This window comes from Geotrypetes seraphini, chromosome 1 (assembly GCF_902459505.1).
Source record: "Geotrypetes seraphini chromosome 1, aGeoSer1.1, whole genome shotgun sequence".
Taxonomy (NCBI): Eukaryota; Metazoa; Chordata; class Amphibia; order Gymnophiona; family Dermophiidae; genus Geotrypetes; species Geotrypetes seraphini.
Genome location: NC_047084.1, coordinates 252,802,030 through 252,821,428, shown reverse-complemented (window position 1 = coordinate 252,821,428; position 19,399 = coordinate 252,802,030). Strand labels below are relative to the sequence as shown.

The 19,399-nt window shown below is 45.7% G+C and overlaps 1 protein-coding gene across 2 annotated transcripts in view; it reads right to left on the bottom strand.

Moving 5' to 3' along the window:
- The window catches only part of NSG1 (neuronal vesicle trafficking associated 1), a 61,547-nt gene extending 57,300 nt beyond the window's left edge, over window positions 1-4,247 (bottom strand). Inside the window, exons 1-2 of one of the 2 annotated variants that reach the window (XM_033949349.1) lie at window positions 3,906-4,247; window positions 3,420-3,574 (exon numbers count right to left, since the gene is read on the bottom strand). In XM_033949349.1, the coding sequence (XP_033805240.1) occupies window positions 3,420-3,548 (129 nt within the window). In that variant the 5' untranslated portion in view covers window positions 3,549-3,574; window positions 3,906-4,247. The remainder of the gene's footprint in view (window positions 1-3,419; window positions 3,575-3,905) is intronic. The other variant, XM_033949339.1, reaches the window with a different exon arrangement.
- Window positions 4,248-19,399: the final 15,152 nt, after the last annotated feature.

The following is a 19,399-nucleotide window of genomic DNA, read 5'->3' as shown; positions in this document are numbered from 1 at the left end:
ATTTGCATGGCTCAAGAAGTCTGCAGACTGGAGGCCATGCGTGTTATGTGTACACATAAAGAAAACAGGCACCAGAGCTAGAAACTGGTCATTTTTTTCAATTTGCTGATGTTGGTCTTCTAATATTTGTGATTCTGCATGTTCCCCTATGAATAAAAGCTACTGGTTGACTCAGCTCTGGGGCAGAAGTATCTTTCTGTCCCTTCTCGTTTTTATTGGATTGGTGGTTTTGTTGGGACATTTCCTGCTTTTTTTTGTGTCTGCTGTAGAGAATGACATGGTGACTGTTTCCCAGGGTTGGAATGAGGGGGTGGCGGGAAATCGACTGGTTGCCACGGGTACAGAGACGAGGCTTTTCACCATCCCATGGAACAGTGAATACTCTTGTCCCCACAGTAAAGGATCTGCCGCGAATCGTCTCCTTTCCCACCCCTCCCAGTCAGCAGCCCCCCTCAATAACACGGGTCCAGTACCCCCCTCATGAATCCAGTAGCCTCCTCCCTCCTTATTGTGGGTCTATCATCCCCCCCCCTCGCTCCTGATTGCGGGTCAAAAACGGCAAAAGAAAAACCTCCAACTCCCCTGGATCAGCCCCTTTGCGCTTCCCGAGGTGGGCCTACCAGCCTATTAGAATCTTTCTGGATGAAGGGGCAACATCACATGCAGGGCTGCTCCAGAATCTTCTTCCCACCCAGTCCCTCCTTAAAATGTAACTTCCAACCCAGGGGAGTCACAGGAGTTTTTATCTGTTTATTTGCCTGTTTTGACCAGCGATTGGGAGTGAGGGAGGGGGGAGCTGTTGGACCTGCAATAGGGAGGGAGGCTGCTGCACCTGTGGAGGGGGAGGGGGTCACTTGGGCTGCTGGAGCTGAAGGAAAGGGTGACAGTTGCTGGCTCTGGTTTAGGGATTAGAGGGAAGGGAAACAGGTGCTGGGCCCATGTGGTGGGTGGGTGGAGTAGAGCTGGAGGGTGCCAGGCACTGAAGGGAGGGGATAGAGGTGCTGGACCCTTGGGAAGGAGACAAGAGGGAAGGGAAAAAAGTGCAGGACCTGCAGGGAGGAAGAGAGAGAAGCTGAGTCAAGGGGATGAAGGAAGAGTGAGTGAAATATTGAACATAGCAGAGGGCGGGAAGAAAAAGTGTGAGAGGCACATTGGTGTAATGGAGTAAGAGAAGGAAGAAGCTGGACAAAGGGAGATATACAAAAAGAGGAGAGATGGTGGGCATGGATGGGATCACAGCAACAGAAACAAAAAGGGGAATGCTGCATAGGGGTATATGAACACAGAGGGGTAATGCTAGACATGGGAGGGTATATGGACAGACAGAAGATGGCTAGACATGGGGGAGAATAAGAATGCAGAAGGAAGATGCTGGACAATGGGGGCAAAGGGATATAGAGGAGTGATAATGTATACAGGGGGAGGGGATCATAGAATAATAATAATAATAACTTTATTCTTCTATACCGCCATAGTCAGATGACTTCTAGGCGGTTCACATCGAAGAGGACTGGACAATCAGTGAATTACAGAAAGCAAATGGTGAAGGTACAACATATTACACGAGGAATAGATAGAAGGTAAAAATTAATGTAATGTGGCTTCTGATTAGGAGATGAATCGGTCAAACAGTTTTTATTACTTTCCGAAAGGTGCCGTAGGTCAGCCTGGCTCTATTGATGTAGTTACCCAGCCAGGACTGCTGTTTGCTTGCTTGGAACATGAGATATCTATCCAAAAAGGATTTGTATTTACAGCCAGTGATCCTTGGGTATGCAAATGTAAGATGATGGTAAGATGATGAAGACAGGGAGGTGGGCACAGGGGAAATACTAGAAAGGGGCATATAGAAGACATAGTGAAGGGAGATGCTGAACATGGGGAACAATTCATACAAAGATAGAAGATGGATGGTGAGTCTGGAGAAAGAAGAAATATCAAATGGTCAGGAGACCCTGGCAAGTGAGTTAAGAGAAGACAAAAGAAAACAGAAAACAACACCTGAGACCAACATGATTTGAAGAATGACGAGACAACAAAAGGTTAAAAAAAAATAATTTTATTTTCTATTTTGTGATTAGAATATATCAGATTTGAAACATGTATCCTGCTAGAGCTGGTGTTAAACATAACTGGGGACCACAAAGCCCAGGCTGTGCTTCTTTAGCTTCCAGCTGACTTAGGGCTCTCTCTGACCAGGGGGCAGTTGTCCTAGTTGCACTCCCCTAACACCATTCCCATCATATGTGATTTCGGTATTCTGTTAGCATGATTTTTCTGTGTAGCATTCTGTAATAATTTAGCGTATTCAGTTTTCTCGCTAGTGGAGGGGATATTTGTGATGGGGAGGGGAGGAGAGACAGGGGTTTTGTTGATCGTTGCTCTGTATTATTTGTGTTTATAAAATGACAGTTGTACAGAATATTCTTTTTATACTTTACTAAAATAAGTTCAATATAAAATCAGAACTATTCAATGCTTGTGTGGATGGGATCAGATGGTTTGCGGGGACAGGGCAGAGACTTGGACAGAACTTGTAAGGACGGGGACAATTTTTTTCCCCATGTCATTCTCTAGTCTGTTGTCAAAATACTACTATAGTAACAGAAAATTAAGCACATCTTTACTCCAGGAGAATGATATTTAACAGGCACAATGAAACATCAGCTAAAAGGTTCATTCTCTATTCCAGTTTATGTACAATCTAATAACTGGTAATCCCTGTCTTTTTTGTTTCTTTCCTCTTTCTCCAGTACCCTTTAAGTGTCTTACACGTCACACCCGCAGCAATCCTTCTCCCCTTATGTCATTTTTCCCTGCTAATTATCCTGCATTTCCATTTAAACTGTTTGATGAAAGGTGTTATATGTGCATGTACATATATGAAATAGAAAATAGACTTGTGGAAAGCAGGCATGAACCTTCACTGCACTGAAACCTTGCATCAACCTCTCATACCACACTGAACCCAACATTAGCACAGAATGGGCCTTAGTCAATAAAGGTTGTTGCCATGGCTACAGAAAGGTGAAAAGTCCTTTTTGAACAATGCCCAATATGTGTACCTATAGAATAATATTAAATATGTCCATGTAACATTAAGCCATTCAAGATATGCAATTTCAATCGTTTATATTTTGCTGCAGGTGAAAAAATGAAAACACACTAGCTAATTTCTTCGCTCGTTTCCGTATGTTAGGTTTTATGCACTTGTTTACTCAATGCAGGTAAGGAATGCAGCTACCGGGGTGGGGAAGCGGCTGATGGCTGACAATTTCTTCGGTCAGGGGTTGATATCTGGGACTGCCAGCTTCTATTTCTGGAAGGCCGGGGGCTCAGGTTTTGCACTGCAAGTCCTTGCAGGAAGAGGGGGAATAGCTCGGTAGGCTTACAGCATTCCCTACAGACACATATTTTACCTTATCCGGGGGCGGGAACTGCAACTGATTGACATCCAGGGGGGTCATCAAAGGGATGGTGTCAAATCCATCCTCACAGCCTGGAGGCTTGCTGCCCTTTTCACTAAAACTGTTCCCCAGCTTTACCATCCTTCCTGGACCAAAAAAAAGGATGCCTAGATCGGTGAAAAAAGAAAAAGCAGTTTGCATCAGGCTTGCCCCCCCCCCCCTCCCTTCCTTTTCGCTGCCACTTGCACGTGTTTCCATCGCAGGGCTCGAGCGTTTGTGCGAGCTTAACCTCCCTCACCCCCAATTCTGCAAATTGCAGGATTTCACACAGCTGGTTAGAAAGCAGAGCCCGAGGCAACAAGCGCACATCAGAAACCAGGGGCAGGGCTGTGGATGCAGAGCCCAGCACCTGAGAAGGGAAGAGACCCCAATCCCAGCCCCCCTCACCTGCCCAGTTATTGGAGGAGGGCAAACACCCTCAAGCGCTGCGGCACTCACCAGACAGGAGCAGCTGCAGATACGGACCGCTGTAAAAGAGCAAAAAGAGGAGAAGGGAGACGAGGCTGCTTTTTTTGCTCTGGGAAAGATGGCGGAGAGCGTGGAGGTGAGGGGCTTTGTGTGTCACGGCTCGACTCTGCTCGCCTCTCTCTTCTTGCTCCGCTCTCTTTCGGCCGTGACGCAGCTGTGCTGGGAGGTTTCCCGCCACCGCTGAAGGAGCCGCAGCCTGCTGCGCCCGAGCAGAAACGGGAGGAGGAGGCAGAGGCGCAAATGAGCCCTCTGGGGGCTCTTTGCTCACTCAGCACCCCCACCTCACTTCAACCCTTCCTGCTCTTCTTTGTACTTCTTGTCTGTGTCTCCCCTACCTTTTGTCCCCCTCTCTCTTTGTTCTGTTTATCTCTCACACACCTCTGGTCTCCCCCCCCCCCTTCATTTTTACACCGTGCTGCTATTGAAATGCCTCTTAGGAGGCTGAATGCATCTCCCTGGATAAAGCCTTGTTATATCTTTCTGTATAGCTTCCATTTTAGTATTGGCTCCGTCTCTCTCTCTCCAATCATAATTATGAACAGAAAGACATCGTACTCTGGTATGATTTTAACTGTGGGATTGTAGAGGATCAAATGCAAACCTGTAAAGGAAACGGGAGGGGGAAGGTGAAAAGTGAGGGTCAGGTCTAGAAAAGGAATAGCAGGTGCAACCTGAGAGAAAAAGTGTACAAAGATAAGGGGACAGTATACGGAAGTGGAGGGAGATGGGCCAGCAGCTGGCAGAGGGGGGTTGCTGTACAGTATATTCATCACTAGTGGGTGAATGGTAGTACCACAGTGAAGAGGGAAGAGGGAAGAGGAAAAAGTATGGAGTCTGGAGAATGAGCAGAGAGAGAAACAAAGAGAAATGTCACTTGGAAGAAGGGACAGCAGAAATCTTCTAGCCCTAACCCCAGCATCTCCCCTTTCCTACCATCCCATAGTCTCCCCCCATGTCATCCAGTATTGCTCTCTTTCACTGCCTCTCCACCCACCTTCATCCGCTCCTGGCCGAGCTTTCCCCCACATCTCAGTTTAAAAGCTGCTCTATCTCCTTTTTAAAACGTTGGCGCCAGCCTGGTTCCATCACGGTTAAGGTGGAGTCCATCCTTTTGGAACAAGCTCCCCCTTTCCCAGAAGGTTGCCCAGTTCCTAACAAATCTAAATCCCTCATCCCTGCACCATTGTCTCAACCACACATTGAGACTTTGGAGCTCTATCTGCCTCTTGGGTCCTGTGTGTGGAACCCTGAAAATGCAATCCTGGAGGATCTGGATTTCAGCTTACTACCTAAGAGCCTAAATTTGGCTTCCAGAACCTCCCTCCCACATTTTCCTATGCTGTACTAGGGAGCTAGAACTGACAAAGTCAAGTGTTAAAATACCCGTATGTATTTCCAGAATACTACAAATACTAATATGTTGTACTATTTTGCTGTTTTTGGTACATAATTCCATGGAGTATATTCATTGTGCATAATACCATCAGTAACAGAGGTAGCTGGTAGACAGGGAAGGGATCTTTCCTTACCAGTCCCCCCCCCCCTTCCTTTTTTTTTTAAGAGTGTTGCAATAAACATCTAGAAGCTGAGTAAAATTCAGAGTAGCTATAGTTAAACTACAGGCATACAAGTAGGGAAAGTATGAAGGATCTTCAGGTTGGTAAATATTTTGATTTTATCATATTTCTTAAAGACTGCCTTGAGAAATTGCCATATTTGAGCAAAAATATATTTGTTGTTATTACTGTGTGTTACTGTCATTTTGACACAGTTGTTATAAAAAAATAAAGAGATGAAACATGAAAATATTCCTTTTTTTTGGCAATACTAAGTGGCAGTGAATGCAATGAGTAATACTAAATAAGCAGAAATTGTATCAATAATAAACAGCACAAAAAAGGGACAAAGCACACCAAAAGCAATCCAACAAAAACAGCTCAAAGGGCTTCAATGAAGGACTGTCTTTATTGACCCAACACGGGCCATGTTTTGGTGTACAATGCTTGCATCAGGGTTCTACAAAAAGACATCACAAATACATGTTTAATAAAAATAAAGAATACTGATAGAAAAACATAGCATAAATATATGGCATGGACAATAGTACAACAGCGTCAAAGATATATGAAATCGTACCATCATAGAGGGTACATCATACCAAAAGAAACTGTACATTTATGATTTCCTTTTGCATGTAATTCTGCAACTGAGTTTTTTACTAATTTAACGTGAGTACAAAAAAATATGGTTCTAATGTGAATATTCATGATTTCAAATTGCTTCGTTGTGTGTGAACATCAATGTGGTTATGTTTTCTGTTTATAATATCCCTTTAGCTGGTATTCACCATTTATGCTGTGCAATAATGCTTTAGTGCTTATTTGTTTCACTCAGCGGCTTAGGGACTGCTTTTAACTTTCTAGGTCCAGTATTTGCATTTTGTTTTTCATCAGTTTTATTGGCTGGCAAGAAAAATCCTTGGATTAATTTCTTTCATTTTTTATACATCTATTTATATTCTCACTCATGTGGTGTTAAGTCAGTTGTATTTCTCAGTTCAGAGTTCTAAATGATGATGTCTTGAAGACAGTATTTGAGGAGACTAGTTATTTTATGAAAGAAAAAAAAAATCAATGTTGACTTTCAAATAATCTTCATTTTAAAGTGCCATTTATTGTGCTTCCATTATAAGCAATAAGGAAGAATTGTGAAATAGGTGGCTTCTCTTCTACCTCCCTCCTCTAGTCCCACCTTTCTGTCCCATTGTCTTCAGCAACTCTCATTAAACATTTTTGTTCTCTTATGGTACAATATTCTGGAATGATTTTATTTTTATTGTGTTTCTATGGCATGTCCCCTTAGGGCTGGATTCTAGAAATGGCACTAGTATCAACAGCCGCCAATCACATGTCATTCACGCAATGGTGCCGTTTGTGGAATTATTGCTACCTCAAACATAGATGCTGGAAATGTAGGCCAGGGGTTTTTGAGGCCTACATTTCCAGCACTTATGTTTGACGTGAATCGCATGTACAGCAGCACCTAAGGATGCCTAAGGTCGTTTCTGGCATTAGCCACATATAATTCAACCTTGGGCACCATCATAAATGCAATCTAGGTGCCGAGTTTGTAGACACCTACATTTTTTGTTTTAAACAATCTTAAGGTGGGTTTTAAATGGCTTTGCCACTTAAGTTAGGCACCAGTAGGGTGCCTAACTTATGGTGCCGTTTATAGAATATGGGCCACAGTAATTAAGTTCCTTGGTGAGTAAAGCAATTAATTCCTCTCAGAAAGTGATAGCTTGCTGCCTGTGTGTTTCTATTCAAATCTCTGCAGCTGTAATTAAATCTAGAAATTCAAGCTGCAAGATGTAGATTATTTTTACAGCCAGTCAAATGATGCATAATGTACTTCAGCTGAAGTAATTCACCACTACTACCTATGTTATACTTAAATTTTTGTTGGCATACTCCGCTCAATTCTGAACCAGAATTGGTTGTTTTTCTAGCAAAACGCTGGCCGTTGTCAGCAGAGGGATTCAAATAGTTTCTGAACTTTGAGGAACATGCTGTTGAAGATTTAAGCTATGTTTGAGCTAAGTTGAAATTTAAAGAATTACAAACCTCAAATTAAGTTATTTGAATACTACACTTTAAGTAGAACAAAGTTTTTATAAGCCGATGAGGAGGCATTGATAAGGTTTGTGAGGACTAGTGGGTCCCAAGTTGTGCTCTGAAGCTTTTTCCTTTGTTAACATTAAATTCATTTATTTATGATTTCCGACATGATTTGTGAAGTTAAATGCCTTTTTGCACAGGTGGAACATATCAAAGCAGTCCCATAAATCTAGGGTGGGGCAGATGAACCTGCTGACAGCACTGAAGCTCCAAAGGCAGTATCCAATCATGCCACTAAATCCACCCTGTAAAATTTCATAAACTTACAGAGAGAGGACCAAATGCCCGTTCTACAAATCTCTTCCGTTGGTACTGCTTTGGATTCCGCCCAGGAAGAGGCAATGCTTCTAGTAGAGTGGGCCTTCAGGAAATTGGATGTATCTTACCACTCCCGATATAAGCTGACAAAATGACCTTTTGAATTAATCTGGAAATGGTTGCTTTCAAAGCCGGCTAGAGCCCAAAGAGATGATACAACAGCCAAAACTCATTAATCAGTTCTAGGTAATACAGCAAACTCTATGCACATCTAGCAATTTCATGATTCTGTCCATTTTCTTGGATCCCAACATGCAGGCAACTGGACCTCCTGGTTGACATGAAAATTGGACACTATTTTCAGGAAGAAGGGCAAGACGGTACACAGTACTATTCCTGCCTCCAATATTCTGAGGAAAGATTCTTTGCAGAATAGAGCCTGCAATTCTGATACTCATCGCACAGACATGATAGCCACCAAAAATGCTGCTTTCACAATGACATCCATTATTGACACCTTCTCCAAAGGCTCATATGGAGCTCTGGCTAGAACTCACAGGTCAAGATTCAGATTCTACTCCGGAAAAGAGTGCTGTATTTGTAGATGCAGACTTAATGCTCCCTTCAAAAATCTCAATCTTTGTTGACCCAAGGTCTGAAGCATGAGAGACCCACAATTTGAACTTTAAGGGAGCCCACTGCTAGGCCTTTTTCAAATCCTTCCTGAAGAAATGCTAGCACCACTACAATCAGGGCTTTAACCAGGTCCTTGATCTTTTGCACACACTAGCCTTCACATAGGCCGACAGCATTGTTTGCTTCTTGGCCCTCAGGAGAATGGCCATGACCACATTCAAATAGCCTTTGCGTGTTAATGCTGCACACTCAAGAGCTATGTTGTAAGGCCAAAGTGGCCGTATATTCCAGGGCAATAGAGCCCTGTATTAGCAATCCTGGATGACGACGAAGTCTGAGACTCTGCACCTGTTTTAAATGGACCAGATCTGCATACCACGACTATCTCAGCCAATCCGACATCACCAGAACTACCAGACCCTGATGGTCCATTGTCCTTCACAGGACTCTGCCTATCATAGGTCATGGAGAGAAGACACACAGAAGCTCCTCCTGGGGCCACAGCTGAACCAGAGCATCCAAGCTTTTGCTTCTAAGCTCGTATCTTCAGCTGAAGAGCCAAGCTGCTTTTCTCTTGGACACCAATGCCATAAGATTAATTATTGGACGCTCCCAGCAACTTATAATGCTGTTGAATGCTTCCTGACATAGAGTTCATTCTCTGGGATCTAGGGTCTGGTGGCTGAGGAAATTCGCTTGGACATTGTCCTCTCCCACTATATGAACCGCTGACATCACCATTGGTTCTCCACCCAATCATATAGCAATTGGGCCTCCAAGAACAGAGAACTCTTGGTGCCTCCCTGACGATTGACATATGCTACAGCTATTGCATTGTTTGAGAATAATCATACTATTTTGCCCTGTAGGAAGCTCCCTAGCATGTGCAGGGCCAGGTGAATAGCTCTCGGTTCCAGTCTGTTGACCAATCACTTCTGTGCAGGGGGACCAATGCCCCTACACTGGTTGCCCCTTGCAATGTGCTCCCCAGCCAAAGAGGCTGGCACTTGTCATCAGTCTCATTCAGGAGGAAATTTAAAGAGGCATTCCTCAGGTTAGAGATAGTGGCTGCAGCCACCAGCTCAGGCTGTGACATGCTAGGACTGTCCAATGAAGAAGCATCTACATCATATACATTTGTGGTGCCCAGCAGGATAAGAGTGACTCCTATAGGGACCACTTCTATCGCTGCTTCAATTGAGCCCAGTACCTGCAAGTACTGGCAAACTGTTGGGACTGGCTTGCCCCACAGCTTCGTGATCTGCCATGCGAACTTCAGTTTGTGGGTCTCTGGGAGGAAAACCTTGTTCTCCTTTGTACTGAATAATACAGCCAGGTACTCCAGGGACTGTGACAATTCTAGGTGGCTCTTTCAGAAATTTATGACCCAGCCTAGGGTCTGGAGGAGCTGGACCACATGCCTCACTGCTCATCTGCCCTCAGTTGTAGACGGGGCTCAAATCGTCCAGTTGTCTAGATACTTGTATACCCTCCTTGCGGAAGATAAGCTGCCACTACAACCATCACCTTGGTAAAGGTTCATGGTGCCATAGCCAGTCCAAATGACAGGGCAGAGAACTGGAAGTGTTCCATAATAGAGAAAGACATGGGAAAAAAATCTGTCCCCGTCAATGCCCTGTCCCCGGCCCACCGTCCCCTTCACCGCCCTGTCACCGCCATCCCTTCACCGCCCCGTCACCGTCCCCGCAGCATCCAAATAAGCCTTAGTACTGCAATATTTAGCTTATTCCTTTCTTATAAATCAAAGTTCTGGCTGCTGAACTAGAGAAAGAGATGTTCAGCTGGCAGGGCTTTGTTTATAAATTTTTATCAACACAACTAATATACTACTTTATCCTAAAGCAAAAAATAAATAAATAAATTGAATTTTTTTTTCTACCTTTGTTGTCTGGTTTCTGCTTTCCACATCTTCTCATTCAATTCCTTCCATCCACTGTGTGTCTTCTCTCTGTGTCTTCCATTTGCTGTTACTGTGCCTCTCGCTTCACACCCCCCCCCCCCCCATTGGTCTCGCACCCATCTTCTTCCCTCCGCTCCCCCATAGTCTGGCATCTGTCTTCTTCCCTTCCAGCGTCTTCTCCTCACTCTGTCTTCCACATTTCCCTTCAGGGTCTGTTCCTCTCTACCCTCTTTCAATGTCTGTTCTATTCCTTTCTACCACCACGCTTCCCTCCCTCCTCACCATCTGTTCCTTTCTATCACCCTTCAGCTCCTCTCACGTGACTTATCTATCTACCTCCCTCCCTCTTATTTTTGTGGCACGTTACAATGTAATTTGTGCAAGCTGCTGGAGCCTGCGAGCTCGGTCCCTGTCCCATCCCCACAAACCATCTTGCTTCCGTGTTCCTATTTTCCCCATTTCTAATATCTCCCTTATGTATCTGGCATTGCCCCCCCCCCCCCCGTGTCCATATACCATCCCCATGGCATGTCCCCTTTATGTCTCTGTCCCTATGCCCCATGCACATAATTTCTCCTATTTCTGTTACCTTCCTGTGTCCAGATTTCCCCTATCTTCCTCTTCTATACCAGTGTGTCTCTTCTTTTCAACCCTTCTAGCCCTTTTAGCTTCTCTCCCTCTTTCTTCCCCCCCCCTGCTTCCAGCATCTGGCTCACCTGCCTGTCCTCTCCTTTCTTTCCTGCTCTGGGTTTCTTTCTTTCCCTCTTCATCCCCTTGGCCCAGAATCTTTTTCCCTTTCACTCCCTCCTTCCTAGTGTGAGCCGGGAACACGCGCGGTCCAGCAGCCCCCACCCATCCAATCGCAGCGTTTAGCCAGCTCCCTCCCTGCACCTCACCTTATATGCTGAGTTTGCCAGCTTTCTTTTTCCCGAGCCGCACGTGTTCAAAAAGACGCGCACGCACGGCTGCGCGAGTTGATCAATCTTCTCCTCTCCTGCAACTTCCTGTTTCCGGTTGCATCAGAGGAGAAGATTGATCAACTCGTGCAACCACGCGTGCGCGGCTTTTTAAACGCATGCGGCTAGGGAAAAAGAAAGCCGGCAAACTCAGCATATAAGGTGAGGTGGAGGGAGGGAGCTGGCTAAACGCTGCGATTAGACGGGTGGGGGCTGCTGGACCGCGCGATCCTTGATGCCTCACTGCGGAGACAAGACCATTCACCGTTCCACGGGGCAGTGAATGGCCTTGTCCCCGTCCCCACAGCAACTACTATTTTTCTTTCCCCGTTTCGGCGGGTTATCTGCGGCTAGCCGTGTCATTCTCTATTCCATAACATGGAACCTCAAATATTTTCTGTGGTCTGGGAAGATGAGAATACATAGATAGGCCTCTGTCAAATCTAGAGAGGCCAGAAACTCCTCTGGCACCACCGAGGCAATGACCAACCTGACTGTTTCCATGCAGAGGCGTGAGACCTATAGGGTAGCATTCACTGACTTGATGTCCAGAATCAGCCTCCAGTCTTCAGAGTTTCTTTTGGTCACATTGAAGTATATGGAGCATCTGCCCAATCCCGATTCTTCATCTGATGCGGCCTCGATAGCTGCCAGGTCTAATAGCCTCTGCAGTGTGACTTGGCCCTTGACTGCTTTTTTCCAATCTTCCCGCTGGGGAGTCTATAAACAGCTCTGGGAGGTGCTGGAAGAACTCAAGCTTGTACAGATAGGGTAGTTTTTCTCAAGTACCTAACATTGTAAACCGCTTAGGTCAGTAAAATGCAGGTGTGGTATATCAAATCTTAAATAAACATAAACATATCCCTCCTAAATAATGTCCAGCACACAACGATCTATGGTGACTTTCACCCATTCCTCCAAATAAGCCATTAATCTCTGTCCTATCCTAGGGATTATAGCTGCCCTCTTGATGTCATAACTTATTTTTGGAGGCCCCTGTGACCCGAGCTCTAGCAGACTGTGGATATTTAGCTCTCCCAAATCTCTGGCTCGGGAAGGATCTCTGGGCCAAAGACTCCTCTGACGAAAGTACCTAGAGCTATGAAAATTACCTCAAGCAGACCCCCTAGATGCCTTTGGTCTGCTATCTGGTAGAGATTTGGGTTTGCAGTCCTGCATACTAGGCATCAGATCATCCAGCCCTTTACCAAAGAGCAATTGACCCTTGAAAGGCAATTTGCTCAGAGTTGCTTTAGAGGCAGAATCTCCTGCCCACTGTCTAATCCATAGCATTTTATGGGCAGAGATAGTTTATGCAGAGATCTTGCTGAGTACTCTGAACAGATCATCATTTGCCACATAATCCACTTCCTCCACCAGGAATTGGGTGTCTGTGTCGTTTTCCCCACTTGGGGTCCAATATAACTTCGAGTGGCATGCTTGTGTGACGTAGGATGCTGCTGCTTTTAATCCCAACACTACAGCTTCAAATTGTCTCCTATGGGCAAAATCCAACCCGTGATTTTGTGGATCCTTTAACATGACTCCCACTTCACTGGGGAGGAAGGTACATTTGGTAACTTGTGCACCAATGAATCCACCTTAGACAAGATGAAAAGTTGTTGGAATTCGGTGTCCATGGGATACAGTTTTGTCATGGTCTTTACTACCTGGAGGGGACCCTCTGGAGCATTCTAATAGCATCCTACTGATGTCTGGATGTGAGGGAAAGCACCTAGCCTGAGCTTTTGTGCTGCGTATAAGTGAGCACTGAGGGCCTGCGTTTCACAGCTATATGGGAGCCTTTCTGGGCCACTATGACGTCTGTGGCTAGAAGTCGGATCTTGAATTGCTGATTGTGCTGTTTTTATGGTTTTGCTTACATCTTCCTGTATTCTGATATACCGTTTGCCTTTTGAGGCTTGGTGCCGGTGGGACTCAGGAAGGAGGGGTGGGGAGTTAGTTATGAAAAATTGGCTTGAGCTCTGTTTATTGGCTGACATAGTGGAATCTATTTGTTCAATAAAAATTATTTAAATATAAGTGAGCACTGAGCTATTGAAGACTGGGGCTGTTCAGTGATTACCTCAAATTGCGCTGAGGGCTTAAAAAGCCTGTGCACTGTCGAGTCCTCTTTTAGATCCAGGGCCGCTATCTAGTTGGTGTCCGGAATCTCCAAGCGTGAAGCCAAAATGCCAGCTAACGAGGACCCTGACTGGGAGAGTAACGGCATAGAAACCGAATTCTCTTCTTCCCAATCTTCATCAGACCAAACCTCTGTTACTGGAGCAAGGCTTTGTTGCAGGGCACAGGCATTCTGAGTAGAAAAAAAACCCTGCGGTACATCTGCCAAGATCCCCAAAGGGGTCAACACGGCCACTGTAATTCAAGTACACTTCATACATCATGCAGATAAATTCTGGAGCAAAACCCTGACTAGGATGGCTTAAGGGCCCCTGCAGATGCTCCTTCTGGGTTTTCCTGGTAATGGAACGATCTTTCTTCGCTGAGGCTGCACAGTTGACATTTCCCAGCTCTGAACAGGATTTCTGACCTGGAACTCAGACTGACTGAGTACCCAAACTACCAGAAGGACTAGGGGAGGATAAGCCCATGGATCCTGTCCCCCCCTCCCCCCTCACGTGCTGTACTGCACATGGAACATGGACAGTTCCTAGCCAGCCATCAACCATAAATCTGGTAGGAAATCCACAGTATCCTGCCCTAAGGAGTCCATTTAACCTGATTTTGAGCAAATATGAGGTGTTTTGAGGCAGATAAAGCATACTTGAATTACAGCGGCCCAATTCAAAAATCGGAAACTCCAAAATGGGGGTCAAATACCAGCGATTTTAGGGGTGGGTAATCCTGGTTCTTGCCCCAGAACCCCCCAAAAATACTTTTGGAGACACCCCCACATGATTTTGTTTTCTGAGCTGTCAGCCCTATACTCGCTATGCCATTCTTGTGCTGGATGCTGCCTGCAGCTATATGACAGGGAGAACTTCTGCCTCAGGCAAGCCTGAAAACTGGACTGCTTGCTTTTTCAGACTGCTTATCAGTCCCTCTGGCAAGACTGAGACCTTAGCCCCTCACCATAGGCATAGGAGGGGAGGAAATACAGCCCCCAATCCTGGAGAACTGCCACAGAGCTGCTCAGCCTGTGCTCAAGCCCAATGCAGACAGAACCCAGGGCGAGCCTTGCTCCCAAGGAAACCGTTCTCCGAGTTCCCGAAGTATTAGTGCAGGCTGGCCAAATGGGTGCCATGCAATACAGGCGGCCCCTTGACTTCAGACTTCTGACCTGAAAGTCTGTGTTCTTCTGCAGCAAGAGATGTCCTGAGACCGTGAGCCTCTGCATCACTAAAAAGCCTCTCAAGCGGATAAAAAAAAACAATAATGAAAGAAATAAACATGAGCAGAAAAGACAGCCCCTACCACCTCACATGTAGAGAGAATAACTGGGGAGTATAGGACAACCCAGGGAGAAGGGAGGCATAGGAAAAAAATTCAAATGAGGCTCTCAACAAACCCCCCCTCTCCCCCCCCCGGCTGCATAAATCCACTGGTTCAAGACTTACATTCCTGTTGAACTAGAAACTAAGTTCTCAGCCCTCTCTGCTAGGCATTAGGCTACTCCTCCACTATTTTGCTGTCTTAATTTGTTTGGTTAGCTATATTGGGTATTTCGGCATCAGTGGCGTACCTAGCATATGTGACACCCGGGGCCCATCATTTTTTGGCACCCCCCCCTATCTGTACGAAAAACATGATTTTTAGTAACAAGCCACATGTCACACATGAGTACCTAGGAAAAGGCAGCATCTTACATATTGCAGTGAGCATTACAACAGCAGTATACCCATTGTAAAACTAAACAAGCCAGACTAGTACAGATCAATCCTACACCATCAATCCTAACAGAAAACCATGTCTTTCGAACACACAGAAAATACCTTCACCTAGTATGGAACATGTCATCACAAACTAACCCCTCCCCCTTTTACAAAACTGTAGTGTGGATTTTAGCCATGGTGGTAACAGCTCTGAAGCTCATAGAATTCTGAGGATCAGAGCTGCTACCACCATGGCTGGCGCTAAAAAACGCTCCACAGTTTTGTAAAAGGGGGGATAAAATAGAAATACATAGACAAAGGTTAAATTGAACCAGCAAGAAGCTGAACTCTGCATACAATGCAACACCACAGAAACAGTGACACATGTCTCCTAAAGCAATAAATACATTGAAAATTTTTGTTCTACCTTTGTCTTCTCTGGTTTCTGCTTTCCTCATCTTCTTGTTACTCTCTTCTTTCCATCCACTGTCTGCCATCTCTCTGCCCCTATATGGCATCTTCTCTCCTTTTATGCCCCTTCCAGAAACTGTATACTTCCCCCTTCCATCTCTCCTTTCACCCCATTGGTCTGGCATTTATCTCCTCTCCTTCCCTCTACCACACCTCTCTTCTGCAATCCCTTTCTTCCCTCATCTTCCTTTTCAGTTTATTTTCTGTATCCATCTAGATTACGTTCTTACTACCCTCTCATCAATTTCCTTTTTTACTATCTACCTACAGCTCGCCACCTCTTTCCCTCACCCCTTCTAGTAGTTCCCTAACTCAATCCTTTTCCCCCATCATGTGCCCTCCTTTTATTTATCCCCTCCTTCCATCATGTGCCCTCTTTCTCTACACCTTCCATCTAGTACCTTCTCCTCTCTCTGTCCACTTCCATCGTCTCCTCCCATTTCCTTCCTGCATTTGCTCCCTTATCTCTCCCATCTGTACTTCCATCCAGCAAAGGCTCCCCTTTACCCGCCACACTACTATCCAATGTCTGCCCTTTCTCTCTCCATCCACCCCTCTTCAATCAGCACCTGCCCCCCTTTCTTTCCCTCCGAACCAATTCCATCCAGTATCCTTCCCCCTTATGTCTCTCTCCCCTTTCCCTGTACATCAATTCCATCAGCACTACCCTTCCATACCACCCTGCCCCCTTTCTCTCCCTGCACCACTCTTTCATTCCAGCAGTCCTGCTCCTTTCTCACAATGACTGTAGCTGCCAGCTGCCGGTCCACCCCACTCCGACGTAGTAGCTCTGGAGCAGAGTTGGCAGCCACGTGCTGGAAGGTCCCGTGATGACTCCAGGCTTTGCTCCGGAAGAAGTAAGTTACGTAGGAGGGGGTTGATCCAGCAGACGAAGGGAGTTGCAGCAAGGACCCGCGATGACTGCGTCTGCCAGGTCCACCCCCTCCGACATAACTTACTTCTTCTGGAGCAAAGCCAGCAGACGAGTCATCGGGGGACCTTCCTGCACCTCAGCGCAGCTGCCGACTCTCCTCTAGAGCAGTGTTTTTCAACCTTTTTATAACCGTGGACTGACAGAAATGAAAGAATTATTTTGTGTCTTACCCATTTCCCTTCAGGATCTTTTCCTCTCCACCCCACCTTTCCTCCCTCCCTGTCCCTTACCTTTGTGGCTCTTTCACCCCCCCCCCAACAGGCCCGGGCCAAAAAACCTCCCTGCCCTGTAGCCGGCGATGTCTAAACTGCCTTCTTACGGCAGCCGGAGTGTTGTAGTTGCATATGGCTGCCGTAAAGGTCATGTCTGATGCAACTTCCGGTTGCGTCAGAGATGACCTTTAAGGCAGCCATATGCAACTACAACACTGCGGCTGCCATAAGAAGACAGTTTAGACATTGCCGGCAAAGTGCAGGGAGGTTTGTTGGACCGGACCGGGCCTGGGGGGGAGAGGGGTGAAAGCGCCACGAAGGTAAGGGGGGTATGAAAGCGCCACGAAGGAGGGCGACAGTAAGGAGGGAGAGAGCGCGATAGACCGGGCCAGCTGTGCATCCCCCCTAAGGCTGCACCCAGGGTGGACCGCCCCCCTTTGGTACGCCACTGTTCGGCAGTACTAGGATAACTTCTTAGCTCAAACCCCCCCCCCCCCAAATCACACCATCACTACCCGGATGGTGCAGAAGCAATCAGCAATCAGATAACTGACAGGCCCAGTAAGCAGAAGTTATCCAGATATCAGGTATCACTACCCAGATAACTAGTTTCTTTATTTCTTTCTTTTCTTTTTTGTTTATTTTGTTTACACTACAGTGCTGGCATGGGGCTGGAGAGGGCAAAAGGGGCTGGGGTCGGTGAAGAGTCTACAAAATAAACCCGCCAGGACTTTTGAATAAAATGCCCTATTGGGAGGGAAAAGTGAATTAAATCAAATCAAAAAATCAATTCAATAGATCAAATTGAATTGAAAAATTTTCCCTGAATCGGGCAGCACTAGGTTGGAGTCAAGGAGTATTCCTAGGCTGCGTGCTTGGTCTTATGCCGTTATGGTAATTGAGTCCCATCATACAGAGGGACGGATGTAGTTGCAGTGTTCTTTGCGGATCCAAAGGAGTTCTGTTTTGGAGGCGTTTAGTTGTAATTTGTTGATGGAAATCCAGTTTTTTATTTCCGAGAGACAGTTTAGGAGTTTCGTGATCTGGGCATCACAGGTTTCTCCTAGCGGTAGGTATAGTTGGATGTCATCCGCATAAGAGTGAATCTGTATTTAGTATTTACGGGCTATGTCTAGGACAGGTCTAACATAAAGATTGAATAATAGGGGGGATAATATAGCCCCCTGCGGAACACCATATTTGATCGGTTTTGATAGCTCATCATTGAGCAGTGTGCTTTGGGATCTATTATTCAGAAAGGAAGTGAATCATCGTAATGTAGTGTCTCAGATACCAATTTCAGAGAGCCGCATAAGGAGGAGAGGATTGTCAATACAGGTAGTCTTCAGGTTAAGAACAAGTTCTGTTTTTTTTTAAACAGTTCTTAAGTTGAATTTGTATGTAACTTGGATCCTGTACAGTACACAGTCTATAAAAACATTAAATATTAAAGAAACAGTCCTCAAAACAAAGTACTGTAGTTTAAATAGAAAGAAAAGATAGGAGGTTTACACTTACTTTTGTTCTTCATCCATCCCACTGTTCCCTCTCTACCACCACATCCAACATTTCTCCCTCTCATCTTTCTCTTCCCCAAGCATCTGTACCTCACGCCTTTCCCACCATCATGTCCAATATTTCTTTCTCCTCCCTATGCCCAACAATTCACCTCTTTCTTCATTTCCCCATGTGCACTGTCTCTCTTTCCCTCTCACTCAGGCACCCATGCCCAACAATTCTCCCTTTCTATGCCCTCCCCTACCTCAGCATCTCTTTCCCTCCCTCCATTGTTCCATCCTATCTCTCAAGTTCATGCTCCCTCCCTCCTTTCTTCCTTCCTTTCTTCCTTCCATCCTTTGTTAGAAGTTTGTGCTCCCTCCCTTCCTTCTGTGTCCCAACGTGACCCTACTTTTCCCTTCCTGTTCCAATGCACCCCTTCTTTCTCCCTTCCAAATGCAACCTTCCTCCTTACTTCCCTGTCCCATTGTCTTTCCCTCTGTTCTTCATCCCAAATTCATGTCTCCCACAGGTGTTTACCTCCTCTGTCTAGCACCCTCCTCCCATCGCAGTTCTGTTTGCAAAGCAATGGCTCGCAGCTGACCCAGCAGCTCCTTTGTGCCTCCCATGAGTGTTTATCTCCTCTGGCCGGCTCTCTCCTCCCAGTGGCACTTCTCTTTGCGAAGCCGCAGCCACTGATTCCTGCACACAGCTCGCAGCTGAGCTGTGATACGGCTGAGCTGTGACTCCTATGATAAATCAAGGTGTGGCAAAAGTTTGCCTTTTACTGCATTTTGATAACTCTCTCCCCACCTACTCTAACTAATTCTACAGGGTCCAAATTAATCCTTAAACTAGAATTATATGGTTGGTGTTATACATGTTCTCCAATGAATTAAATTTAAACCTTGGATTACTTGTAAAATGACAAATTAAATAATCTCTGGCAGTGTTTCTCCCCCCACCCCTGCTCACTTCTACATAGGATTGCTAATAAAATGTGTCTTCCAAGACTAAATACATTTTTCAGGATACAGCCCTGGTTAGCTATCTGTCTCTTTCA